Here is a 27739-nt window from a genome sequence, read left to right as displayed (position 1 = left end):
CAGCATGCCATTTTAAAGCTCAAGTCCTTAATATGTTCCAGATGCATCTTCTCTTATTTTGGCTTTGTTCAGTCTTCATTGGTAACCCAAAATAAAACTAGCTCATTAACTTTTACTGCTAGGCAGGTGCACAACATTTAAGTGAAATAAATACAAAAATATGCTAAGAAATTATGCAAAGGCTCTTGAGACCAAACAGACCACCCCTTAGAGATCAGACAGAAAAACACACGAGGCAATCAAGTTTCCAGTAGTGCCAGCTGCAATCACTTATGACTGTTCCTCCTGCTGTAAGCTAAAACCACATCTCAAAATAAGTAGTTTATTTTCATTTGCTTATTTATTTGGTCTGGCTTTTTCTTCATTTGTGCTTCACGTCCTCAGAGAAAGTTAGGTCTTGTTCCACAAGGAATAACTTCAAATTAGGATTTGGTTAGGGAAGAAGTGCCTCACTGGATATAGATGCAATGGTGAAGTTATGGCTATACTTTAACCAAATACAAACCAAACTCTGCAGTTTTTACTAGTCCTTACCAAAGCCAAAATGAAGGGGCTTGGGCTTTTTTGTTTGTTTTTAAGAATAAGGAATAACTAAAAACCAGCTAAACATGTCCTAATTTGACCTTGTTTGTGTTACAGTTAAATATACATCAGTAGTTGGTTATATTTAAGTATAGCCTAAAGGATCCAGCCAGATAGAATTCCAGTTCACTAAGCTCAAAGCAAATATTTAATGCGAAATTGTACCTACCTTAAGAAATTGACAGTCAAAACAGATAAGATTTAGAAAGGTTAGAGCAAAAATGTATAATTATCTCTATTTTACAAAGAGAAGCAAGGTGCACAGAGACTAAATGACTTGCCCTGGGCAATGCAGGGTGTCTGAGGCTACTATGAGACCCAAGTAAAGATTTTTTTGAATCCCTAGTATGAAGCTTTAATTAGAAAGATCAAATCCATATTATTTTTAGCTGGATTTCCTTAGGAAATGAGGCTCATGCAATCATGCATTACATCTCTCAGACATCACCTCCCCCACCTTATTTGCCAATTTCAACTAAAACGGAATTTTCTACAAGTTTTACAGAAAGCAGAAGCTGGAGGACATCAGCAGAGGGAAAGAAACCGTTCACAGAAATATACCTGCTTTTCCTGCAGTTGTCAATCAGTCACTGTATGTATAGCTCCCAATTAGCCACAGCTCTGGGGTCTCTTGCCCACAGGGAGTCTCACACCCAAGGAAGATGTGAACAACTCATGGGAAAGTAATAGATCTGCGGGAAACCAAGTGCCATTAGTTTCATTGCTCATGTAGTAGCTTGACTTTAAATACTGTCTCTGTATACTGTCTGTAATGAATTAAAAAAGCAGCAGATTTAGGTTACATTTCAAGAACACTTTAGGAATAATTGAGTATTGTAATCAATTTGCCGTGAACCCCAGGAGGCAGCCACCCCTGAATGAAAGAACAGGTTTCAAAACATGCCAGGAGTCAGTTAGGTTGACTGTCATGGGATAACAGGGTACATCAGGCAATTATTTTTGCATTTCTCCCAAGCCTATTTTGTATGATGAGGAAAAAAAACATTCCTGGTCAGAAATTAAGTGTCACATGCACAGGTTACTTGCTGAAAAACCTTCACAGTCAGTTTGGATGGAGCTATTTTTTCCAGATTGTCACTGAACCGTTTTCACTTGAGACATCTGACTTCCCAGACAATGGCAACAGACTCATACCTGTCGAGTAGGCATATACTTCTAATATAATTCCCACTTAATTTCTCTTGCTTCTGGATCCTCTTCCAGAGGAAAATATTTTCTATTTATCTTGTCCTATTGATTCTGTTATCACTTCTTAAATTCTAACTGTAGCATAACTTTTCTTCTTATTTTTAGAGATGTCTAAGTCTGTATCTTTACCTTGAACTAATTTTATCTTTCGGTCCTTCCTGTAACAAGCCTGATTATTATCCTCAACAATATGACACATAGTCAGAACTTGATCCTCCAGGATTTACTGTAATCCTGCATAATTTACATCTGTGGTTGTGCACTATCCATATTGCACTTTGCCTGTCATCATTCCAATATTAAAATTGCATTATACCAGTTCCCCAACACACCTAGGATTATTTTTATTGAAATTAATTACTTTCCAATTAAAGTTTATCTGAAGAATTTTCTATGAGTAAAAACTGATGATAGATAATAGGATCCCAAACAAGCAAAAATTAGCAAGGCTTAATTTACAAAAAGCAGAACTGCCGCATAAGACAGGCTAGTGCCACATAAGAGAGGCTATAAATTAACAAAATTGATCAAACTATAAATTAACCAAATGCTGAGTTGTAAGTGAATATTAGATTTAAGATAGAATATAAAGTTCTAAGCAAAATCTAGGCATTAATTTGCAATTTACATTTGATTGCCATGTTGCCAATCTGAATGACTTTCTTAAATTACTGTTTCCTTCTTTTCAAGAAATGCAAGCAAAGATCTGTACCTCTCATGTAACATATGCCTGTGAGCTCTTGTTGGTTATCTACTATTTGTGGAACAGTGTGCTCACTGCATACCTTAGAGTAGGTTGACTGGGCCTATTTTTCTGGAGTCAGAAGCTTCAACAGGAACATGATCAACCTGGGACTGGAACTTTAGAAATTAGAAGAAAGTCCAAATTTTCTTTTTGGTATATCATTCTATCTAAAAAAATCCGGTAGGCACATACAACGCAAATCAGTGCAAAGCTTGATCCTTTGGGCACTAAATACCCTAAGAAAACCTTTGCAGAATGATTTCCAATCCACTCACTTCAGCAAGTGTTCTCTCAAGGTATCTCCAGGTGTTTAGTGGAGTGTGTCAGAGATTAGGGAGGAAGTCTTTCTGGATTTGTCATCTCCTTTTTTATGGTTAAAATAACTTCCAAAGATAAATAATAATCATTTGCTATAGATCTAGGAAGAAAACATTGAAAGATGAAAAAAGCATCTTTCTAAGTGAAAATAGAGTGAAAAGCTACAAAATGGAATGACATTATGAAGAAAATGAAGATGATCGCCTCAAAAAAAAATAAAAAAAGAGAAGTTAATCAAATCCCTTCCCTAAAAGTTTGTATTTGAAGTATGTTAAAGCAAGAAAAGTAAGAGTCTGGTAACAAGAATTATTTACATATCCTGAATACTTGAGAAGGACAAAAAGGAAGCTGGCTATAAAGTAAAATGCCCAAGGAATATAGGAGATTTTAATCTAGATTTTTTTTTTCCTCTTGTGCCATAGCAGTATTACAGCAGAGAAACTGCTAGAGTGAAGTACAACTACCATGTTTGAGAAAACCTCATCTCTTACTGAGTAGGAAAAAGTTTAATATCTGATGTGAAAACCAAAAATGATTAAGAAAATACCTGTTTCCAGTTTGGCTATGCTTAACCCCTGAACTTAAGTAAGTACTTCCTTAAGTACTTCCTTAAGGTTTTACATAACTTTGACTTGAGCTTTTTCAGATAGGGTAACAGAGCTACTGTTCATACACACTTTCAAGAGCTCTGAAGCAATTTCAGAACTGTGAAAAGAATCATGCTACCAGATCAGATTATTATATCACAGGTTGAATTACAATTATATAGTTTTATTTATTAAAACAGTTTATAAGAAATCAGCCTGGAAAACATATGTGCACATGAGTAATTTTACTCATGTGCACTGTCTCCAGCATTTTTATGATCAGAAGCTTAACAGGTACAGTATTTTCTATAAACTAGTGGGAAGGAATAAAGTTTTATAGGAACTACTCATAATCCTCAAGAGACAAGGATTTTCAGATTACTTTTGACATTCAGGTCATTCACTATTATGCATGTTGTCTTTGCAGGCACTATTGCTTTGCATGTTGTCATTTAATTGTTTTGTTTTAGAACTATAAAATAGTTCTGAAGAAAATAGAAATACAGCTTTTGAAATCAGGCATTACTTTAGTAGTGACGCAAAACTTGCAAGCCAATATATTTAAATGGTGTCCCCTTTGTGATTATTGCATGGACTGTGAGTGATGTTCAGCAACTGATTAGTTACCAGATAAATTTTACTATCTTCTCATCTTCATTTTTTTGAATAGATTCTAGAGGTTGTTTGCTGAGAGTTTCAGAGAACTACCTTTGCACAAGTAGAGATCACAAGTTAATAAATGCTTCAGTCTCACCATGAGAACTCAGCTGAGTTTGATACCATCTCTGTTGATCCCAGAAAATCTTCATGAATTTTGATTCTCAGATACTCTGCACTCTGCCTCCAACCATAGCTACCTGCATCTCTTAAATGGTTGTTTCAAAAATGCAGTTTTCCTTTGTACTGTGATGTGGCCCTTCTTTCTCACAGGGGGACAAAAAAGGGGGTAAGAATTAGGTCCCCTCCCAGTTTTGCATAAGCATGTGTGTGCACACACAAGCAGCGTGAAACAGCTCTGCTGCTTTTTCATTTCCTTCTGTTATGCCCCCTCCTCATCCCACCTGTAAGCTCTAAGGAAAAGGCAGCTCATTGCAATCTCAGTCCCAGGCTTTAAGGATAGAGGTGGAATTAAAGAAAAAAGTAGAAATGTTGGAGGATAAGACTGATGCAAAGTTGGAGAATTGCTGTAGGTAAGGTCAAGGACAAAGCTGGGCAAGCAAACTGGATTCCTGCACAACAGGATGGGGATGTGTGGGGAGAAAGAGAGCGCGCAATCAACATTCAGCAAAGCCTTGAGATATTACCTGCCAGTAAGCACATACCTGACAGAGTGACATACTGCTGGCCACTGACTGCTGCAAGTTCTTACATCCTCCCATCACCACTACAGCTTTTTCCCCTAAATGCACTCAGTACATTAAGACAGTCCTTCTAAACTGTCCCAATTTGGACAGAGGGAAATCAAATACTGTGATTCAGTATAAGAGATTGTGGGCTTGGTCAGTGCTGCCTCATGAATGATCAATGGCATACAGAATTAAAGTCAGGAGTCTGAGACTAGACCTGAACAGTCATCTTCCTACATGTCCAGGATAATATTACCCATTTCATTATAGCCATTATCACTGGGTAACCTGACTAGCCATTCCAGAAGAGATGCCCAGGGCTAAAACCAATGTGAAGGCAGAATCACCTTCTTGTATAATTGTCTCTGAAGTATATTTTCAGATAAACTGGCAACAGAGCCAGCACTTCTGTCCACTACATGCATTGTATCTCTTCCACATACAGGAAACATTTCTGAGCTGTCACTTGTCTTTCAAGAGCACTGGATTCACTTGAAAAAAAAGTGTCCTTTAAGCACTGAGCAATACTAAAACTCAGGTATGTTATTTGTTCAGTCATTGACAAAACAAAAGAGTCACACTTGTTGATTTTGAGGTCCCGCAAAAGATTGAATAACCAAACCATTGCTAATCTGGTTGTTTACTTTGTGTGCATCATTTTGGGGAGAGGATGAACAGGTTATAGCAGAAATTGCTGAGACCTGCTTTTGTTTACCTGTGAAACAGTTGCAAACAGAAATAAGTCAGAAAACATGAAGAAGCTACTATTTCTTATTTTCTATTTCTTAAAGGGCCAAATGCCATGTAATCCATAGTCACAGCACAGAGTTGTCATCACTTAGTCCAGTTTTATTCCACTTTTGATTATCTTTGATTTGAATAGAGTATCACCAGCCTAGAACTCGAATAGTTACCAACACAATTACACATTCTTCCAGTGAAACAAGGTTTTACTCCCCTCCCCCCCCACCCCAAGCTCATTCTCATCTGGCTTCCTGAGACTATCAATCCTCTTACTTCTTCCCATTCACTTTAACCATGTTCATGTTCCCTCCCTTTTCACAGTCTTTGAGCTTGTATTTGTTTTCCTGCTTTTCCACTACTGGATGAGAATAGAACTGACTGGATTTTGATATATGAAAGTCTTCTTACACTCAACTCTACAGTCCCTTTCCAGTTCAAGGGATCTCAATTTGAAACATGTCTCCTCTCTTCCCCATCTTTTACACAAAAGGAAAGATAAAGAAACCGTTAACTTGGACCAAGAAAAGTCCTAGAAAATAATGCAAGGGAATACTCAAAGGCATTAAAATCATTTAAGAAAAAGACACAGACACAAGACAGCAGAATATTCAGAGGCAAGAGCACACAGCCAGAAAGCCCCTGTGCCATGCAAGAACTGTTCCAACAGCTCTTGCTGAAAGCACAGGAAGATGCACTAAGGCAGTACTGAATGGGGAGCTAAAGCTGGCACATCCCCCCTCAGTCACTTGCATCATTTGCCCAATAATAGTGCTTGCAGACAGAACACAACTCATACAGTTATTTCAGGACTTCTGGCATGTGGGCAGAAGATACCACAGATGGCAAATAAAACCCCACTAAAATAAAAGACTTCTCACACAGACACAGCAGGGAAAGAGCTGCAGATCACAAAAACAAAACACAAGGAAATTTTGGCACTCAAAAACCATTCCTCTAAAAAGACTCAAGGAACACCACCTTTGAGCACTAGCCAAGTTCAGTTTTAGCCCAGCATCACCACCAATGGTGTGGTATAATGAAGAGCAAATAACCCCCAGCAGTGGGGTGGAATGCAGCATACTTACTGTAACACCAATTTTACAGTTAATAAAGTGGAGTTGCCCACATATTTGCCCATAGGTATCTCAGCAAGAGCTGTGTACTAAGCCTCAGCTGTCCAGGCAAGTTTGTGGGGAGAACTAAGGGACTGGGTCAGTGCTCTGGGAGAGCAGCCCAAGAGGCTGAACAATAGTGCAAATGTAGTGGCTGAAGCAGCTCAGAGGATCACAGTGAGGATAAGGGTTTTTTTAAATTATTTATTTATAGAGTGCCCAAGGACTATCAGCATCATCCTAACTACACTTCAACACAAGCAAGGATGTCTGAACATCTCAAAACAATACAGCTTTATAGTAAGGAACAGCACCAGGCAAAATCTGCGTCCATGTAATTTAATGCTGAGCATCCAAACAAGCAATTTCTCCCACCCTCCACACTACTTCCTACCACAGAAACACATCGCCACACTGCATTTACCTCAACCCTTTCCCTCACAACTTTAAGACAGCTTCTACATTTCATCACTGAAATGCCTAGTGAGACTGAGCAGAACAGAGCCTGCATTAGTTCACTTCATGCAGCTCCTGAGCTTCTCTGCAGAGGAGAAAGGCAGCAAAACAAACAGGATTTCAGAGCCTTCTGGTTCCTCACCACAGGGCACAACAGCTTACCTGCCTTCTTGTCTCAGAACAGCCCTCCAAGAGCTTCCTCCACCACTTGTGCCAGAGCCAGCCTCTTGCCAGCTATGCTATCTGTCACCAGCCTCCACAGCTTTTTCCTCCAATGCAAGAAAAAACAGGCAGTCCTGGTGAAGGCTTCTCCATCTGGAGACAAGACTCATGCCTTTTGCCCTCCCCCTCCATTCTCCACCAAGCACCATACCAGCACACTCTCAGCACTTGGTTCTGCTAGTGACCATCCCATACTCCTCTCCCATCTGCCAGGCAGCCTCCTTCCTCCCTGCTTCAGGGAGCCTGAGGAACTGCTACTTTCTTCTCATGTTTTCCATATGCCCATCTATCTTTCCAGATAGCTGGAGCTGATCCATTACCTCCCCCCTTCACCTGGGGTCCCTTGCTAGGGAGCAGCAAGAGCAGGGCTGCTCCACAAGGGAAGACAAGCCAGGAGCCAAAGGCAACCGCAACACTGTGCAAGCAGCACCCTCGTCAGCCATCATGCAGTCCCACAGGGTGAGAAAGCAGCAGGCAGGGGCTCATAACAGATTCCACAACAGCCCCAGGCAAGGCAAGATGATGAGTCAGGACTGGCATAAATGCAGAGAGCCCAAGTAAAAGCAGCAGGAGATAGGACTGGAAACAGGACTAAAAAACAAGGCTACAAAATAGGTCTAAGGTCTAGCCAGAAAACAAGAGAAGAGACAGAGCTTGAGACAAACAAACAGCACACCTACAACATAACCCAGAAAAGAGCTGAAGGCCCACACCTGAGCTTAAATGCAGCTACTGGGCCCATGGGTGGGGTGGAAGTCCCAGGTGAGGCTTGTTAGGATCATTAAGGCCTATTAGTGCTCTCAGGGCCTTGACATGCCATGTCAGGGAACCACTGCTCAGAATCTCCCGGGCCTCTGCTAAAACCTACTCCTGCTTGTGACTGCCCACACCGCCCAGCTGTTCTCTCTTTGTGAGAGTTTTCCCTACCAGCTTCCTCGCACTCTGCGCTGTCCACCAACTCTCTCCCTTCTTCCAAGCACTCACGGTATCCAAATACCAAGCTTCATTCCTGAGCTAGTTTGTTGTTCATGCATTTCTTCATCAGTCTTGTTCTGGTAGCCCTTAGCCCTATCTAGTTTCAGCATCTTCCCAGACTGTACTCCTCTGATCGCTGCATTTCTACTGTATCCCTCTTCCCTTTCCAGGAGGAAAGGGAAGGTAGTCCTGGCTGCAGGCTGGAGCCTGACTCAGATATTGATATTCCCACACTTTGGGAAGGGAGGAAGTGAGCCCCACATTGAGCATCCACATCTGAGGGACCCACATTTTCCAGCCCAAAAAAGGGAACTGTTGTTCACAGCACAGGGCTTTCTGATATATGTTGGCCCTTGCTGGTGGTGCTTGGGTCACCCTTAGTTCCCACAGGGTTTCCTGGTGTGACCTCTCCGCTTTTCAGTCACAGCCTTCCCTAAGCATTGCTCCCACCAACATGAGTGGCCTTTGTGCCCAATGTGCACTCTTGTCACAAGCGGCAACGGGAGCTAGTGATGCCTTCATTCCCCTGTGGGTCTAAACTGCAGTCACGTGGCTGAACATCCCTGCCCTGCACAAGAAAAAATGACAGCAACCCCCTCACGGACTGGATTCCCTCTTTTTTTAACCAAATTCTGGGCTGATCCGATTCTCATCTCCACTCTACCTTCTGGTTAAAAATATCTGACCTCGTGCAACTTCACATCTCTCCGCCTCTTGGCTGCCCCTCCCTGCCAAACGAAACACCTGCCAAGGTCTACTGAGGACCCGCCGGTTTTGGCTGGAAGCCCTGATCTCCACGTGTGCCTGCCTTGCTCTGCTCGCCCCCTTCTCCTGGCTCCCCCTAACTTTAATCTTCCCCCGCAGCTGGGAAGCCTATTTTTCATGCACCTACAAGGACACAGAGGCTCTTTTTCTCTCCCTGCAGAACCACCAGCAGGAGGGGCGGGAGGGGGGTGCTCGCCCCCCCCCCCCCAGGGGCTGCGGCGCCGCAGTGCGGCTTGCGGCTGCGCCCCCCGCCCGGCTCCGGCTTGGGGCCACCCCTCCGCCAGCCCCGGGACGCGGAGCCCGCCTGCAGCCCTCTCCGGCTCCCTGACGGCTTTATTCTGCTGGGGGCAGCGGGAGAGGCTGCTCGGTAGTGCGGACACATCTCCGCGGTGCGTGTTTTGCCGGGGGGGGGGGCGGCGGCAGCGCGGGCCGCAGGAGCATTCAGCATGTTAGCGCACTAACTGACCAAGGAAACCCGTGCTGCCGCCCGGGAATCAACACGCTCTCCCGCACCAGCGAGAGGCTGCTGCGCCGGGCTGCGCGGCCCCCGCCCGCAGGGAGCCCCCGGCGCGGTGGCGACAGCGCTGGAGCACGCGGGAGCCGCGCCGGGGGGGCGGCCAGGGCTGGCCGCGGCGGCGGCGCCTCCGCCCGGCGGCTCCGCGGCTGCGCTGGGCGCGGGCGGCTCCCCCCGCGCCGGGCTGGCGGAGCGGCGCGGCCGCTGGTGACGCTCCCAAGCGAAAGTTGCCCCCGCAGCCGCGGGTGCTGTTTTAGTCGAGGTTCCCCCACCGAGGGCAGGGCCCGAGCACGGCACGCCTCAGCCGCCTCTCCGCCTGCGTGCTGATGCTCGCCAGCCTGCTTGTAGCGTCCGCTGCCTCCGCTGTTGCTACATAACGCGGCCGGGGAGCCACCATTCACAACGACGGCTTTTAGCCGTTCCGAGCGATGGCTTTAATTACCCATCGCCGAGGACTGCCGTTACGAGACAGTGACGGCCGGGCTGGGAGTGCCGGTTAGGGCGCGCAGCGCTCCGCACAGCGAAGTCCTCACGGCTGCAGCAACGGCCCGGCTTCAGCGCAGCTGCTCTCCCGCGGGGGGAAGCACCACGTCCCCACCGCGGTGCCCCCCCCAGCCTCCAGGTACCCCAAAATCGCAGGACCTTAATAAACGTTTCGAGCATAATTTCCGTGCCTATGGCTGCCGGAATTGCTCCCGCACTCCGCCAGGGCTTGCTCCTTCTCCGCGCTGTTCAGCGGAGTACGGTGCAATTACCGCCGGAGCTCGCAGCCTCCGTTACCCTGAATAGGAGTCATTTCCCTCCCCAGTTTGATCAGATAATTTAGTCAGAAACGGCTTTATACCACGCACGCAAGAAGAGTCAGTGTAGTTATTTACAGTCAGAAGAAAACGCCTTTTCTTTACCGGAACATCTGTTGTACGAGGGGTACCGGATTCACACGATCGGTTCCTCCTCAGGACTGGGCAGCGGCTTCCCGTTTCCCCGCGCGGCTTTGGGGGAACGGTGGGGCCAGCCCCGGCGGGGCGCGGACCTGCTGCGGGGGGGCTGCCGGGAGCTGCCGCCTCCGTGCAACGGCGGCACGTGCTGCTCTCGGGGCGCGGGTCCTCGCCCTCTTCTCCCCCCCCCCCCCCCCCCCTCAGCAAGCGCAGCTTCGCGAGGAGCTTTTTATAGCACCACAGACCAGCTCCGCCGGCGGGGGCCCTTCTCGCCTCACGTTACTTTCCGAGTGCGGTGTCAAAGCAAGACGAAGACGGGGGGGGAAGGGTCTAATTAACGTCTAATTAACAGTGCACGTCTAACTGAGAGGCGGCCTTAACCAGGAAGGCTAAAAATAGCCCCAAACGCTACAAACCCAAGAACGGCGGAACGCAAACCCATCGATCTGTCCCTCCCCGGCGAGCGCCCCGCCGCGCGCGCCCGCCCTCGGCCCGTGAATGAAGCAGCCGCAGTGAATGAGGGAGCCGGGCGCATGAATGGGGCCGCGGCGCCGGGCATGAATGGGGCCGCGGCGGCGGCTGGCGCGGGAGGGGCGGCGGCCGCGGGGGGGCGCTGTGGCGCCGCGGCGCCGCGCGGCAGCTGGGATCCCCCGGCCGCGCACGTGTCCGCGGCGGGGGCGGCTCGGTGTCACCTGGAGGCAGCGGTGGCGGCGGGGCGGGACGGGACGCGGCGGGGAGGGGAGGCGCGGGGGAAGGCTATAAAAGTATCCCGCCGCGGCACATGCACACTTCGGGAAACTTTCGAGCGGCAGCGGCCGGCATGACAGCAGCGCCCGCTGCCCGCGGCGTCGCCAGCGCCGGCCCGCCCTAGGGCAGGCGGAGCGGCGGCGGGAGCCCGCAGGAGGGAGCCCCGCGGCCGCGCTCCGCCCCGGGGCGCGGGCAGCGGGAGCCGCCGGCGGGGGCAGGAGGATGAGAGCGAACGGCAGCGAGCTGAACGACTCCGCGCTGCCGCGGGACCCGCCGGGCGAGGGCGCGCCGCGCCGCCCTCCCTGGGTCACCGCCACGCTGGCCGCCATCCTCATCTTCACCATCGTGGTGGACCTGCTGGGCAACCTCCTGGTGATCCTCTCCGTGTACCGGAACAAGAAGCTGCGGAACGCGGGTAAGGGCCGGCGGCGCCGCCCGCGGCTCCGCTCCGCCGCGGCGGGCTGGGGCCGGGGCCGGGGCCGGGGCCGGGGCCGGGGCGGGGCCCCCCTCGGCGGGGGGGCGGCGGCGGGCGCGCCGGGGCGGCGGAGCGCTGCGTCCGCCCCGTCCGCGGGGAGACCTTCGCCCGGGCTCCCGAGTCCCGGGCTGCCCCGGCCGGGTCGGCGCGGGCCGGCGCCTACAGGTGGTGGCAGGTTCCCCGGGCTGCGCGTTTCGCGTTGAATCCGTGATCGAGCGGGCAGGGGTATTTTTAGCAACTGGCACCGAACCGCGGTGCTATTTTTAGCTCTCGTTCAGGCCCACCTAGCAGCAACGACAGACGCCTCGCAAGCCTCACTTAGGAGTGAAATTAAACAGGGTACGGGGGGTGCTGCTGTGACACGCGGGGTGTGTTGTGCGTGCTAGAGGCTTTGCTACAGATGCATTTTCTCCGAGTCAAACAGAGACGTCTCCAACAATAAATACTGTGGCTGGAGCTTCAAATTAAGCCAAATATTAAATTATAGCCATTGCAGGATTCAGAATAAACAAAGATGCTCCATTCATTTTCTTTTTTCTCTTCCTACTTGCTATTTAGGTCTTTGGGGGATTGGAAACATCTGACAGAGAAACAGATTTAGGCACATTCTAAAAAAAAGTGTGATTCTGACAGGATAGAGTCTGTCATGGTCTATTGAGTAAATCCCTCTCAGTTTATGGATATTGGTTCACCAGACAGGAACTTCTTCAGATTCATTCTGCTTTATCATGTCAGACCAGCTGCTGCGCACGTGTACCAAATCTATGCACTCAAAACCCCATGCATCTTTCATTGAAAAAACCAGAGGAGCATGTGAAGGGAGCTGCCTTGCTAATGCAAGCAGAACTCGCTGGGTTTTTTACTCCATGATAATCAAGAGATGTTGCTTTCATTTTTATTTCATAATCAGCTGTCAGATTCTTTGTTTTAACTCTACTAAACTCCAGTAGTTAGTTATTTAAAACTCATCTGAGAGGCAACTCCAGCCCTGGTTTTGCTATAAGCTAGCATAATAAGACAGCTAGTGTTGGATTCCAGCAAACGGTGCCATGGTTACTTTTCTAAGGTTAAGGCAGGTAATTCAAAAGAATTATAGCTTTTATTTTTATTCAGTCATAGTAGAATGCCAACACACAGGATCAAAATGAAGACAAACTGATTTATTTTCCTTCTGTGATTGCCACAGGTCTAAAAGCTATATTCTCCTCTCCGTTTTTTGATACAAATACTTTCACTAAGGCCAGTAAGGTTATGTAGTGCATTTCCCCAGAATTCAAGTCAGCTCTTGACCACCCTTATTCTGTCACTTAGATCTTTCTTTTCAGCCTGGTTTCTTTAGATGTGAGGTTTTTATATGGAGGGAGAAAGGGTCCCTCCATATAAAGAAAGAGAATAGGCATATTATTGGGGTTACCCTCGGGGAAAGGGTGATATTCTTCTCCCCCTAGTTAATAAAAATACACCTCAGTTCATAATACAGATGTTTCTGGTAACAAGTTTGAACAAAATGTGGTGATTGTTGTCTGTTTTCTGGAAACATAACTGAATTACTGGGTTCTATGTGTGTGCGTATTTTCTCTACGGTAGATCTCACATAATCCCTCTTGAATCCCCACACGTGCTCACTCTCATTGCATTTCTCATTCTTGCCTTTTCCCTCACAGTGGCTGTTAAGAACTGCAGCAAACTGGCAACAGTTACTTACTGCAGCGAGGAGCACAGAGCATTCCTCTGCACATGCCTTGTTTTAGACTGGAACAGGAAGCAGATACAGTTCTGCTCTCTGAAATCAAGAATTAAAGTAGTAGGTACTTGGTAAATGATGGAAATAGCTTATAGTCCATTTTAGGAAAAAAACAGTAAAAATTTTAAAGTTCCTAAAGAGGCAGATTAAGTCTTCTGTCCTCTACAGATAAATCTACAGATTTTTAGTACAGATAAAAGGAAACTTTGGAAAGAAAATAATAAGCCTCATAAAGTGGTATGCAAACTGTTTTTTGACTAATCCCATGAAAAACTATGCTTACGCATAACTCTACTTATGTGAGCAGCATGATTAAACTTGGCATTGAATTCAGAGGGGTTACCCAGGTAAGTAAAATTATGAGTAGGTATTTAGAAGATCCTGGCCCAATATTGAATATGGGGAGGAAAGAACTTCCTAAAGTTTGTTTTCATTAATTCAGGTTATGTAAGAAGAGATTATATTCAAAATACTGATTTATACATATAATTCAATTATAATTTGCTAATTATAAAGACAGTTACAACTTTTTACAGAGCTGTAATAAGAAAGAAACTTCTGATTTTACAACAACTATACTAATAAAGTACTTTGCTGGCACATTTATTGAGGAAAAAAGACACAGGATGAAATTCCACCGGAAAAGGTCAGGGAGGAACAGAAGATACCTCCTGAAGAAAATGTATCTCATTGAAGACCTCCTTGCAAAAGAGGACTAACAGAAATAAGGAATATGTAATACTTTACCAAAAAGGTGGATTTAGTGGGGGAAAATATCTTGCATCTGTCACACTCGCTCTTATTTAAGTATCTTTGGAAGATAACTACAGATTGAACCTGTGGACTTTTTATGGTTAAAAAAGTGCATTGGGGCATAGTAGGAAGGCCTAGACGCCTTCTCTACAAGTGGTGTAACCTTCCTGACAGTCAGAACGCTAGTAAAAGACTCTGATCAAAGCAGAGGAGTCAGTATCTCAAAGAAGTTTGTCTCAGCAAGCGAGGAGTGTCTGATACTACAGACTCCTTCATAGTCACAGGCGTGGCTTCAGTAGATGCTCTTCTAGACACAGAAGCCGATGATGCAACTGGTAGGATCCTCTTTTATTTAATGTCCTTGACTTGTAATAAGTTTTGTAGTTATAGTCTATTTTTTAATGGTGACTTTATAATCTAACAGGCACCTGATACCAGTTCAGTCCTGATGCAAACTGCTGCAATTTAATGCTGGTCTACACAAAGACTGAATTTGGTTTATGATGTCTGTGATCTTTTAACTTTGAAAGAAATTTAATGGGAAACATTCAAGGCATAAGGATTTTAATGCCCATATTTTGACAATATGTTTGTGCATCTTAAACTTTAAACTGATGCGCTCTTTAATAACACTCATCTTTTAAAAAGAAGGGTGTAAATCATCTTAATGTGTTCCATTTTCCATTGCTTTATTCATAGAACAGAAATAAGGTAATTCAGCAGAAGTTCCACTCTGAAAAGATAAAAGGACTAGCCTCAGGAAAGGTGGATTAGAGAAATACTTGTAGTTTTCACAACATCAGGAGAAGTTTTTACTTGAAATGCTCAACATTGCATTAGAGCATCTCAGGAAATAGAGAAAAAGAGATCAAAGTGCTTTATGTAATGTTACATGTAAATTGCTATCACTGATTGTTAGTATCCTTATGCCTTTGTTGTTACCCATGCCAAGAAAACAATGCATCAAGAACATGGTAAGGGAGCAGTCATAAGTCTTTGTGTTGACTATAAAGATTAGTTTATCACTTGCTAAGTTAAAATGTCAGGGGAAGAGTCAACACACAACTGCCATTTTGGTCACAGGGGGTTTTGGGTACTTGAGGATTGCAGGACTGGACCTTTCTTAAGGTCAATGAAGAAAGCTGTCTTGAGCACTCTTATCCTGCTTCTTTCTCTTCCTTTTGAAACTGTTCTCTTGGCCCAGTAGGTTGCTTTTTCCTGGCCACTTTATGCAGAGCTAGCACTGAGGACCAAAGGTGCCCAACTACCTCTCCAACAAGCCTGTATGACAGAAGGGGCCTCTAGCAGGCCAGAGGAGAGCCCCATCAGTCTCACCCTCGTCTTCTGTGCCTGTCAGAAGGTGCCCTCTTGTCTGCTGACACCTGACACAACTCAGGGACTGGTGCCATGCTGGTAACTAGCACCTGCTACCTCAGGGCAGAAAGTTGCATTCACCCACTTCTCACCCATCTCTGTTCTGTGCTAGTCTCCTGCACATGGATGCATTTGGCTTTTTTTGTACTTTTTCCCAGTTTTCTGTGTCCCTGGCCTTTTGTTGCTACAACTCTTGTGTTTTTGCTACTAGTGAAGAAGTGAGACAAGAAGTCTGACATTGCTGAGGCTCCAGGGCCCCAAGAACAGCAAGATACTATTAACTTCAGTAGGACTGCATGCATGCTTAAATTTAAGCATGCATGTAGCTACTTTTGTGAATGAGGCAGCAATGAGAAAGGGAGAAAACCATGTTTATATGCTAAATTTGCCTCAGCTGCACTAGAAAGTTCTGTAAAGACAGCTCTGAGTGTTCAAAAGAATGAGCTTGAAAGTAATCCCTGAGCAAAACCTGTAAGATCAGTGAAGTCACTGATGGAAGAACTAAGGAGAACAGCTACTTAGTACTATTTTTTTTTTTATGTCCAGCATTTGTTAATAGTACCGCATTGCAGAACTGGGGGATGGGATCTATTGGTGAGAACGTTTTGTAGGCTTTTCAAAATTGGCTGTTTTTTACTTGTTAAAAAATGATACACTTTGAGCAGCATAAGAATCTGGTTGGTGAAGAGTGTTCCTCTCTTGGTATATTTTCTAGAATTAAATTTTGAACATAGGATTGGAACCCTCTTTTAATAATCAGATTGAAGATCTCATCAGCCTTTTCAGAATGATTGTTCTTGATGATCTGTTTTGGTTTTTTGTTTTAAGACAATTTTTAATAGAGTATTTTAATATTATCCTTTTATCTGATAAATCCTATTGTGGATTCAGACTAACAGAAACATTGTTTTTATTACAGGTGATCCTTTGACTTCTTTTTGTGTCCAGAGAGAAAATGGGTTGCCTGACAAATGTGTGACTCAAGGGAGATAACTTATAGAAGATCAAGTTGTAGCAGACAAAGTCAGGGTTCTGACGAAAACTGAGATGTTGATGACAATGAACATTGGTATTTCAGACATGAGTAACTTCAGGTATTAAAAATGGTAAGCCAAATGGGAGAGGGGAAAATGTCTAGTGGATATATTGAACTTTGCCAATTGTTGAACAGAATTGAGCATAAAAATGCATAGTTTTAAATAAAGCTGTTCCTCAGACTGGTTTTAATGAATAATTTACTGAATCAAAAGTTTATGTCAAAAACTTGTTTAAAAGGCACCGTCCTGTCAATGACCAAATGTAGAGATGAACACTTCAAATAATGCTTTTTTTTACTAATATGTCTGTCAAACCCAACTACTCCTATTCCTTCTGAAAACTTCTGCATTCTGAAGTTTTTAGAGGCAGTGCTTCTAGTTTGCTCCTGCCAACAGACATTGGTACTGATAGGTTATACTATTTGCTGTCTCTTTTTAGATTATTTTTGGAGGCGTTCCACGTTCTCTCATTAGGATTTTTTTTATCTTTTCAGGTCTTTTCACTAGCAATTTCCCCTGATCTGCTTCTCCTACTCTCATCCCTTTTCTTCTACTTTTTGTTAGCCACTTTCCCACCCTGTTACGGCATAGATACTTCACGTGTTTCTAGCATAAGACATCAGCAGCAAATCTGAAGTGTTATAACTGTAACTGAAGTGCTACCAACGATAGGAGTCGAATGCTAATATGACAAATGTCCCACCTGTTTGTACAAGGAGGCTTACTTTCCTAGAGCAATAAAAATTGTGCAGTGTCAATTCAGTGCCATGCATCACAGTTTAGTTCTGCAGCCTAAAAAGGGTTGCCACCCGTGCTATTGTCAGTTTTTTCTTCTCACATTAGAGTCAGACCTGTCTCAAATCCCAGATTAACCTTCCACTCCTGAGAAATGATTGCCAGCCTCTTCAGGAGGACAAGTGGTACTAACAGAATTATTTGGCGTATGAGAGAACATGTAATTTGTTAATGTTTATTTGTTCATTAAATAACCAAACATTAAAACATGTATTTAACATGCAGTTAAATAATGCTTGAGACTGTAGTAAAAGATCTGCTGTTAAAGAAGTGCTCCTTCAAGATTTAGCCCTCTGAAGTACATGAAGATAGGCAGTATTACAATAGAGCAGGATCATCCATCTCATTATCCTCTTCCCTAATATAGTACGAGGTTGCATAGTTACAGATGCGTTTTGAAGAATAATTATCTTATTGATGATCATAAAAATGCAACTCTTATCTTGCATAGTTGCACACTTGAATTAGGAACTTGAATGAGGTTGGGTTTGGTTGTGTGGGTTTTTTTTTGTCCTGTCCTGTTCTCCCACCCCACCCCATCATGGAGGACTCCTAATCTTTGCCATTGCTAGGGTTCTAGGAAAGTCCTTCAAGACTCTAGACTCTTCAGTTATCCCTTACTCCCAAGGTTTCTGTTGTCTGAAACAAAATGTGAAATAGAAGCAGCTGCTATCAAGCACTGCTGTGAGTGACCACTGGAGGTTTTCCATTCAAACACATTGCAAGCACCTGGCAAGGTATATGGATGGTCCCAGATAAAATAGATTTTATTTTTCTGTCCACACCCTTAAATAGGCTATTTCAGCCACTTTTGCTATGTCAGTTGAACAGGATACGTAATGCAGAAGATGAAGTCTAGTTATTTTTCTGTTTAGGCCCATAGAAAACCTATTGCACATTTTGCCTCAAGTGATGCTGAAATACATCTGTATGCATCTTATCACTTTGGCTTTGCTTTTGGGGTGTACAGGCAAGGTAAACAAAATTCACTGCCTTTTAGGGAGAGGTTACCAAGCACACATACTCTGCCCCCATCCTAACACGGGCAAGCTCCTCCTTTGCTACCTGATATTCTGTGAGGTCAATCAATAACATCTCTTTTGTTAGAAGGCCGAGTTGGTTGAACCTCAGTAAGCCTAGTGTGGTTACAGTGCAGCTGTCCAATACTGTGTTAGTCAGCCAGATAAGACATCTTGTCTGCCGACTCTGTAGCTATTGGCCAAGTGATGAATGGCCATGAGTACGATGTTCAACCATGAAAATCAGTATCCACTCAGACCCTAGAAAAGTTTCAGTGGATTTTTTTCATTGTTGTTTGCTTTTGGGGAAGATTCCTGAATATTTTTTTCCCCATGGTAGTAAGTATGGGCTTAATTTGATGCCTGTCTTCTAGACTGAGTGACAAAAGAAGCTTTCTACTTTTTGGTCTTACTTAAAATTAAGGACACATTCCTTTCCCAAAGAAATGTTTTCATTCTCAGGGTGAAAGAGTATTCTTACCCCAATACGGTTCAGGTATGGACAGCTTCAGGTTAGAGATATTGAAAGGAAGGGACTTCACATGAATTTTCCTTATTAACTACCACTATTTGACCCTTCAGTCAAACATCACAAACCACTCATGAAGTGATGAATTGCAATGACTTTTTAGCCTCTTGCAGTACTACTCAGATTTTTTTCATGAGTAACAGTATCCATAGGCTTATTTTGGAATACTGGATATCATTGCTGAAAATTTGGGAGTGATATATTATGAAGAACCAATGTTTGCATAAATGTGAATGAACCAGTTATTTCAGATGTATTTTTTGTTTTGGATGAAGAATTAATGGCCTATAAATAAAAGTCCTAACAGTTTGTGTATTTTGCATTCATATGGTCTGACTTAATTGCAGTAATTATTTACATTAAAGGTATGTCTTCAGATTATCTCTGGCTGTGTAATACTGTGATCTGCCTTCTCTAAGTTTTGTAATGTCTCTAACATGCAAGTTCACATAATTAAAACTTACTAAAGAAACTCAGGTTTCCCCCCACATTTCTGTTATCCCCATGTTACATCTCCCAATCTTTACTGAATCTTTCTGTTGCTGAATCTGCTGTCACTTAGAAAACAAGACTGACAAGGATCAAGTCCAGTCCCCAGGTGTAATAGGCATTCATACAAATCCTTTCAGAATCAATTTACACTGTGATCTTTTTCTTTTTTCTCCTTATTCCAGCTCAAGAAGGTTATTTTCATTGCTTAAACATATTTCAGGTCAGTTTATTACACTCTTTTGCTCTTGTACCACCACTGCTGATCTTACGCAACTCCTACTTGAGTAAAGAGTAAAAGCATCTTCTCTTAGGTGTTATTTTGCTAGTCCAAGAAAGTCAAATATAGAACTCTATTAGTCTATTGACAAGATAACCTTTCCCCTTCTGAGGATGGTACTCTCCCTCTAGGGTGACTCATTTCTAGAACATACCTTCCCAAAAGCAAAATCCTGGTTGTAGCGAAATCAATAGTAAAACTTTTACCAAGGTCCAAGACAGTCTCCTTTAATTCTTCTTAGGTGCAACACTTGCCTAATAATAAGGCTGCTATAGTGCTAACAGCCTTAAACCCAAAGTGCTGTAGGTGAAGAAGTTTCTACCATAACTTTCCTTCTTGTACCTAACCTCAACCCCAAATCCAAAGACATAGGCTGTGTTTATCTCCATCTTTCTCTGGGGTAAGATGAGAGACCACCTTTAAATCTATTGCTATTCTGGACACCAACTTTAGGCATGGTTTCTGGTGAAATCCCTAATGTTCCCAATATGGAGGATTCATTACATACTTTAAGAACTCTGACGTCAGAACCAGGATTATTGTTAGAGCACTGATATCCTTGCAAAAGAGTTGACTGCAGATGAGGGTCATTGTACCCTCTGTAAATGCCTGATGTGTATAACCTGAGGGGAGTGCATGATGGTAAGTCAGTTACAATTTCATACACAGTAGATATGCAAACTGTTGAGTCTGAGAATCAGTATTTCAAGAACAGTCCTGGGAATAAAGAAAACAAAAGGACAATCTACTACTGCAATGCTGTTCTGTCTAATTCTTCTGTTTTGTTTTTAATGAATGGATTTTTTGTTACTTGGGTCAAGGACAGTTTGCTTGCACTTGAATTGTCTGGTCAGATAACATCATTCTATCCTTGATATTATCTTATTTCTTCTCTGCTTTCTAGAAACTCATAGTTCTATAATAAGCATAATAATATAATAAGCATAATAATATAGAAGCATATTATATAAAGCAGAATAATAAGCAGAATAAATTTCAGAATTGGGGCTGTGTTTCTATAGCCTCATTGCACAGATCATCTACTGGTTCTGTTGCCAAATACAACACCATCATATATATTTATGCATGTTCTTTTTGAAATTTCTCTTATCAATCTGACTACCTCCCACCACTACCTTTTCACCTCCCTTCTTGGTTTTTTCTTCTTGTCTAATGAACCATACTGTTGGGAATCTCCGCAATGTCTCATAAACCCATTTTATTCTTCACTAATGACACAACACACTTCAACACCTCAGTTATTGAAGGTTTTCTTAGCATTGGCTGTGTCTTGATTTTGGGATATAGAGCAGCACTGCTGTTACACACACACATTCATATTAAAGCATACATAAATCCTACAGTTCTTTGTCATCCTGCACAAAGTACTTGCAGCAAAGATGCTTCGAGTTTAAGGTATTTTTCACTTATCAGATAAATTTATGGATATAGATTGATTTAAAAACATTTTCTCTGATTATTTTGGTCTTTTTATAGAAAAATACCTTTTTCCCCTCCTTTTTTTTCTAATGATATATCCACTGGCAAATCGTAACTCATTTTTGTTTATTGCCTGTGAATATATACACTTGCTCTAGAAATGAGGATGTCATATGTGGGAGAACAATATTCAGCATGGCTGACAGGGAGGAGGGACAGTAGTGTCTTCCCAGCTTTCCTCCACTTGGAAACCTACAGGTGGTAGGTTTAGTTCATGGTATAAATTAGAACAGTTTCAACGTTTCTGTAATTCACACTTATTTAACTGGCTCGCATAGGCAACTTTGTATTGGTGAGTGCCACCAGAACACAGCTTTCACAGGCCAAGCTCATTCTAACTATCCCGCATGTAAAACCATGAAAGGCTGTAGAGCTAACATAGTTATCTCCATCTGGCTGGGTAAGCCAGCTGTTCATCTACTCTGTATACTGATAAGTACTGAGAAGACAACAGATCCAAGTTTTGTGTCTCAGCATATGTTAAATAACTAAAGTAGAGCTCAAAATGTATTCATATCTTCTTGCACTTTCCTGCAGCAAAGGTTTTCAAACATTGTTTTTAGCAAATAAGTGGGCATTTCTTTTGCAGTTTCTCTTAGAAATCTATGTTCACCCTACTCCAGTTCTTTCATCTCTCTTCCTGATCCCTTTTTCTCTTGCCCATTCAGCATACTGGGAATCTCTGCACTGTCTGGTAAGATTGTTGACTATGAACATTTTGTTGGTTGCTGGAAACCTGTCTTGATTTTCATTGCTTTTATGGCATAATACTTCCTGTATTTGTAGACTGTCTCCTGCCACAGCATTTTGCTTCTGCCTCATAAAGGCACTTTTGTTCAATTATTTTTGGATGCTTCTAGGAATTTGTCCTGGTTCTGTTCACCACATATTTGTACTTTTTCCTTGGACAAGCCACACCCACTAGGTATGACGCTGAAGGTGGCAGGCTGATGACCAGTCCTGTGTTGAAGAATGACTTTGCACTATCGTTGTTAAATTGTTTGCTCCTGAAGTAAATTAGGTGATTTTTCTTTCCCTTGCGTTTTTCCACTGAGGATAGATCTGTCGGGTTTCCTCCGAAAGGCTGTTGTTTTAGTGGTTTTTTTTGACTTGGACCTTTCCTTTATGGGATCCATTATGCATTCTGTGAAACTGTTTTTCATACTCTCTATGGGATATAAAATATGGGGTGTAGAATATGCGACATAGAATACTGAGATGCTGCATTGTCCTTAGCGGCATTAAAAATAATAGCATTTTAAAAGGGCGTTGTGTGCTTCTCTTGCAATTATTCCTGGTAAGAATTTCTAATGCATATTTAGTGACAATCTAGAGAAGACTGTACAGGTGCACAAAGCTTGCACGTGCACCTTGTTAATAGAGCTGGAAACATTTATTACTTAAAATGTACACTAAAGATATGGCTGAATCTGACATGTGTAAGTGCAAAAGTCAATGTAAAAAAGAAGCAAATAAGCTAAATGGAAGCAGCCTAGTGTAGGTAGAATTTGCAATCTACTTTTGGTAGGTATTTATTCTGTACTGGGGTACAGAACATTTGTCACCATATTGATGAATCCCTCATTGTAAGTGTTTTTAGTGGGTCCTCCTTTTCTACTTTTCTCAAACCATTACTGTAACAAGGCAGAATGCTGCCAGAATGCTGACTGGAGTCAGGCGGCCTGAGCATGCTTTTCTGGTACAGAGAGAACTTGACAGACTACCACCAGAGCAGTGAATTGATTTCTAAGATATTTTGCTTATATTCAGAGCTTCACATTAACTCCTGCCACCACCAACTAATGTTAGGATCTTCAAGATTAATACAAATTATAATTTGGGGGAGGGGGGGGTGGAGGGCTAGGGCTGTGCTAGTAACCTTTGCCATGGTGAATTCACCCTACTTACGATTCTTCCATTTCTAGATGTATTCCTGAGTCTATTAACCAAAAAACACTTTTCTGAAATTTGTGTTTTTTAAGGGAGGCTATCAACTGTTATAAATGTATAATGCTCTGGAATGCCCCCAGCACCTCAAACAATTTCAGGCACTGCATAACTAGATTTATTTCAGTGATGGATGTATTTGTGTGGAGCATGCCTAGTTTAGCATATTTAGGCTTAACAACATATAAGCTTTTCAGTTTCAGTGGCATTGTAGACCTTTCCAAGAAGAAGTATTAATAACTGCCCTTATTCTAGGCCGTTGCTTCCACTAAAGTCATCTCACCCCTGGAGGCTTTTTTAATTCCTTCACATCATATGAGCACAGACTCAGACTACCTTATCTGAGGGAGACCTGTCATGTCTATTAAATGAATAACTGTAATAATACAATACATTAGGTTCAGTCTCATTATAAAGTTTGAGAGATAAATTCTCTAAATACCATGTAGAATTCTACATTTCTTTGAACTCCAGTCATTATATGTGATTTCTTCTATTCTGTCGTACTTTAGAGTTGAATTTATCTTTTTGGGTACATTGTCTACTCTGAATGTGGCAGATCGTGATCCCATCTCCCACATTTGTGACCCATTACTTCAAAAGCTGTGTCTGTATACAGACTCAGTTGTGTGAACTGTTGTATATATTCTGTATACAGAATTACATATATTCATATTTGACTCTCCAGTTTGATTCTACCCTTGCTGTTTTGTCATCTATGCGTCTGTCAGTATGCAATTCAGACTTGATCTTCCTTCCCCTTAAAATTCTTTTTATATAGTTTGTGAAATTCTGAAGATGTACCTTGCATGTTGCAAGAATAATTCAAAAAGAAAACACTTGAGTTTTTATCCCATATATCTTTCCTTACAAATGCCATTTGTTCACAAAATTTTATTCAGATAATATATAGTCCTTTAGAAAATGCAGAACACCTTCAAACATTAGCTTGAAAGGACCTGTGTAATTAGATTTTCTTTTATGATCATGTTCTGAGATAATTTCCTACTTAAGTTTGCACAGCTGCTTTTGGATGAGATGACACAATGAAGATAAACATTAAGGATGTTGTTCTTATTTTGTGGGGAATTGCTCCAAAAACACACCATTTTGAGAGGCATCAATTAGATGGCAAAACTAGTAGAGTTGATTGGACTGAGACTCACCTGATCCACTGGGTTCCACTACAGTACAGTCTTTTCAGTATAGGCAGAATTAAAAATTTGCTATTTCAGTCTCTCAGCTGACTAAATTTACTATGTTGTCTGCCTTGGAAAATGCTGCTGTTTCTAATTTTCACATTTTGGAGAAAATTACCAAGAAAACTACTCAGAAGATTACTGAGAAAATTAATGGCAAAATAGCCCAGGGGACATTTCAGTTCTTTAAATATCTTATCTCCATTTACCTGTCTTTTGATCTGGGTACGTCATGAAGATCATTGTGTTAAACATATCAGTTGATTACTAGCGACCCGAAGTTCAAAAGCCCACATGGATTCTTTCAGCTCTGTCAGCCCCTTTGACCATATGTTTTTTTGACTTCTCTGCCTCATACTCCCAACCTTCAGTAAAAATATAGCTTTTGGACCTTTCCACTATTTGTGACTCAACTGATGGTTCAGATAAAGCCTAATATGCCCCAGAGTGCATTTTCTCTCATTTCTTGCTCCAGTGTCTAAATTTTATGAGGCTTCTTGCAGGGCAGGTGAAATAAATGTTGCCATCACTTCCACTACATTTACATAGTTTTCTATGCTGTTAAAATCAGAAACTTCACAGAAGATACTGGACCCTAATGAAAGCAGGACATGGCTTCAGTTGCATTTTTTCTCCTTGCTACAATTGTTCACATCAATGAAGTTAACATTATTTTAAGTGTATATATGTGAAATAAGTAACCAGCCCCTCAGTGCAGTCAGAAACATACTGTACTGCCTGGGAAAGCTTATAGTGCTTCTTATTTACAGACAGCTTTATCTGTTTTCTTGTAAGACCAGTACGTGTGATGACTGTGTTCAGAAGGCAGCAGGTTATCGGAGAACAGCATGCCTAATACTCAGTCTAGATAAAATGAAAGTGGTTATACAGGACTGGTGGAGGGATCTTTGGAGTATGACAGAAAAGTTTTTTGCCTATTGCAATTTGTAACTGTAAAAGTTGCCTCCACTTTATACAAGACACTAGCAATTTGGAGACCCTATTAGTTACTCTCTTGTTTCTGGGGTTATAGATATTAATGATGTTTTAAAAATAGCTAAACTGTCATCACAGTACTAGGCCTTCACAACCTTTGATTCACATTTAGGTTTTTACAAGTGAACTTTGATATTTTCAAGTTCAAATTCTACTTGCAGAGACCAGACGTAGGAAGCATTAGAAATTAGGCTTGGCAAAGCAGAATGGAGTAGTACCTCAGGATACGAGAATGCATTAGACACATTCTTCAGTAAGTTTTCAGAAACATAGACCTTTCTAGGGTCAACTTACAGCATATATTGAGCTCTACAAAATCCTTTAAAGCTATCTCACTAATTGTATTTCTCATAGTTGTATTCTCTAGTGCCTGAAGTCAGTTCAGCTGACACCTCTTGATTTAAATGTGCAGTACTTAGTGGGAATAAAGAAATAAAACATCTTTGAGTACCCTTTTGCAACACTTGTAGTCTTAAAATATATGTCTTTGTGTGTACCTGATAAGATCTTCTAGAGTCTTGCAGAACAACTGTGAAAAATCCCAGAAATGTATCATTATAATGATCCTTTATATGGCTCATCTGCCAAGCTGGAAACAGTAGAGCCATATAAGCTACGCGAGTAACTTCCACGAGTAGTAGATTGTCATCAGCATCTGAATGGAACAAGACATTTGTCCTGTTAGCTCTCACAGAAATCCCTGTTGACATTAGAGAGGTATGGAAACTGAGAAATTTTTAGTTTCATTCCAGGCTTCAGAAGAGAGAAAATATATGGCATTTTTTGCTCACTTGTTCTTATCACCTTACTGACTTTTTTTGGCCCTTCTCTCTCAAGCTTATATATTCTAGTCTTTTCTTTCTCAGTTCCAACCTCTGTGTCTTAATCTTGATGTTAACTTCTCAGGCCTCTTTTCTCAGTAGCCTTTGGGCTCAGTCTCCTCCTCCTTCCTGCCTTTCTCAAGACTTCCCTATTTCACTATGCTTTGTTTCAGTTTTCTTGCACTGGAAGTTCAAATGTTAAGCTCCCTGTCCTTACTTCTCTAATTAGTCCTAGGTCCTCACTCCTGACTGTTTGTCCTTTCTGTTCCTTTCCAAACACTTCTGTAACCCACTGGATCACACAGCCGCTAAGGTTGGAAGGGACCTCTGAAGGCCATCTAGTCCAAATCCCCTGCTCAAAGCAGGGTCAGCTAAAGCAGGTTGCTCAGGATATTGTCCAGTCTGGTTTGGAATATCTCCGGGCGTGGAGACTCCACAAGCTCTCTGGGCAACCTGTTCTAGTGCTCAGTCACCCTCACAGTAAAAAAAGTTCTTTTTTTGTTTAAACAGAATTTCCTGTGTTTCTGTTTGTGCCTGTTGCCTCTTGCCCTGTCACTGGGCACCTCTGAGAAGAGCCTGGCTCCGTCTCCCTCCCTCTGGTGTTTTTATACATTGATAAGATCCTCCCAAGCCATCTCTTCACTGGGCTGAACGGTGGCCACTTTCTCAGTCTTTCCATACGTGACAGATGCTCCAATACTTTAATCATTTTTGTGGCCCTTCACTGGGCTTGCTTCAGTACGTCCATGTCTCTCCTGCCCTGCGGAGCCCAGAACTGCAGCCCGCACTCCACGTGTGTCTCAGCAGGGCTGAGTAGAGGGGAAGGATCACCCTCTTCAAGTTGCTGGCAATGCTCTTCCCAAGGCAGCCCAAGAGGCTGTTGGCCACCTTTGCTGCAGAGGCACATTGCTGTCTCATGTTCATCTTGTTGTCCTCCAGGACTCCCAGGTCCTTCTCTGCAAAGCTGCTTTCCAGCTGACCAGCCCCCAGCCTATACTCTGTACGGAGTTATGACACTGCAGCAGTGTGACTTTGCCTTTGTTGAACTTCATGAGGTTCCTGCTTCTCCAGCCTGCTGAGGAGCTGAGGTCCTTCTGAATGGCAACGCAACCCTCTGGTGTATCAACCATTCCTCCCAGTTTTATATAATCTGCAGAAAGTTTTTCTGATTTCAGTTCTGGTGCCTGCTCCATACCGGCCTAGTGCAGCTGGTAGGAATAGTGTATGGGGAAGAGCACCTGCCTCCTCTTCCTGATTGTGGGCTGGATCATGATCCCTGTGGAGATGGAGCTTTGCTCCCTCAATAATATTGTAAGAGGATGAAAAATACAGATTGAAAACAGAATCTGTAAAAGATTTTAGTTCTTAAATATTGAAGAAATATTTATAAGATTGAAGTTCTTCTCTTACAGCCTTACTAGTAAATATTTCTGATTAAACACTACTAACATACTTTATTATCTGCAGAAGAATAAACCAAAAGTAAACTTTTTTTCAGCAAAATATTTTTATTTTAACAAC

The 27739-nt window shown here is 42.8% G+C and overlaps 1 protein-coding gene across 3 annotated transcripts in view; it reads left to right on the top strand.

Annotated features, from left to right (window-relative positions):
- Nucleotides 1-11299: 11299 nt before the first annotated feature.
- The window catches only part of MTNR1A (melatonin receptor 1A), a 68152-nt gene continuing 51712 nt past the window's right edge, over nucleotides 11300-27739 (top strand). For 2 of the 3 annotated variants that reach the window (XR_010389052.1, XM_064511063.1), the window contains exons 1-2: nucleotides 11300-11675; nucleotides 16526-16712. Coding sequence is in view for 1 of the 3 variants with exons in the window: in XM_064511065.1 (XP_064367135.1) it covers nucleotides 11483-11675; nucleotides 16526-16599 (267 nt within the window). In the remaining 2 variants the exon portion in view is untranslated. Of the gene's footprint in view, nucleotides 11676-16525; nucleotides 19309-27739 lie in introns of those variants that run through there. The other variant, XM_064511065.1, reaches the window with a different exon arrangement.

This window comes from Dromaius novaehollandiae, chromosome 4 (genome assembly GCF_036370855.1).
Source record: "Dromaius novaehollandiae isolate bDroNov1 chromosome 4, bDroNov1.hap1, whole genome shotgun sequence".
Taxonomy (NCBI): Eukaryota; Metazoa; Chordata; class Aves; order Casuariiformes; family Dromaiidae; genus Dromaius; species Dromaius novaehollandiae.
The sequence above is the reverse complement of the archived record's forward strand: the minus strand, read 5'-3'. Positions and strand labels throughout refer to the sequence as shown.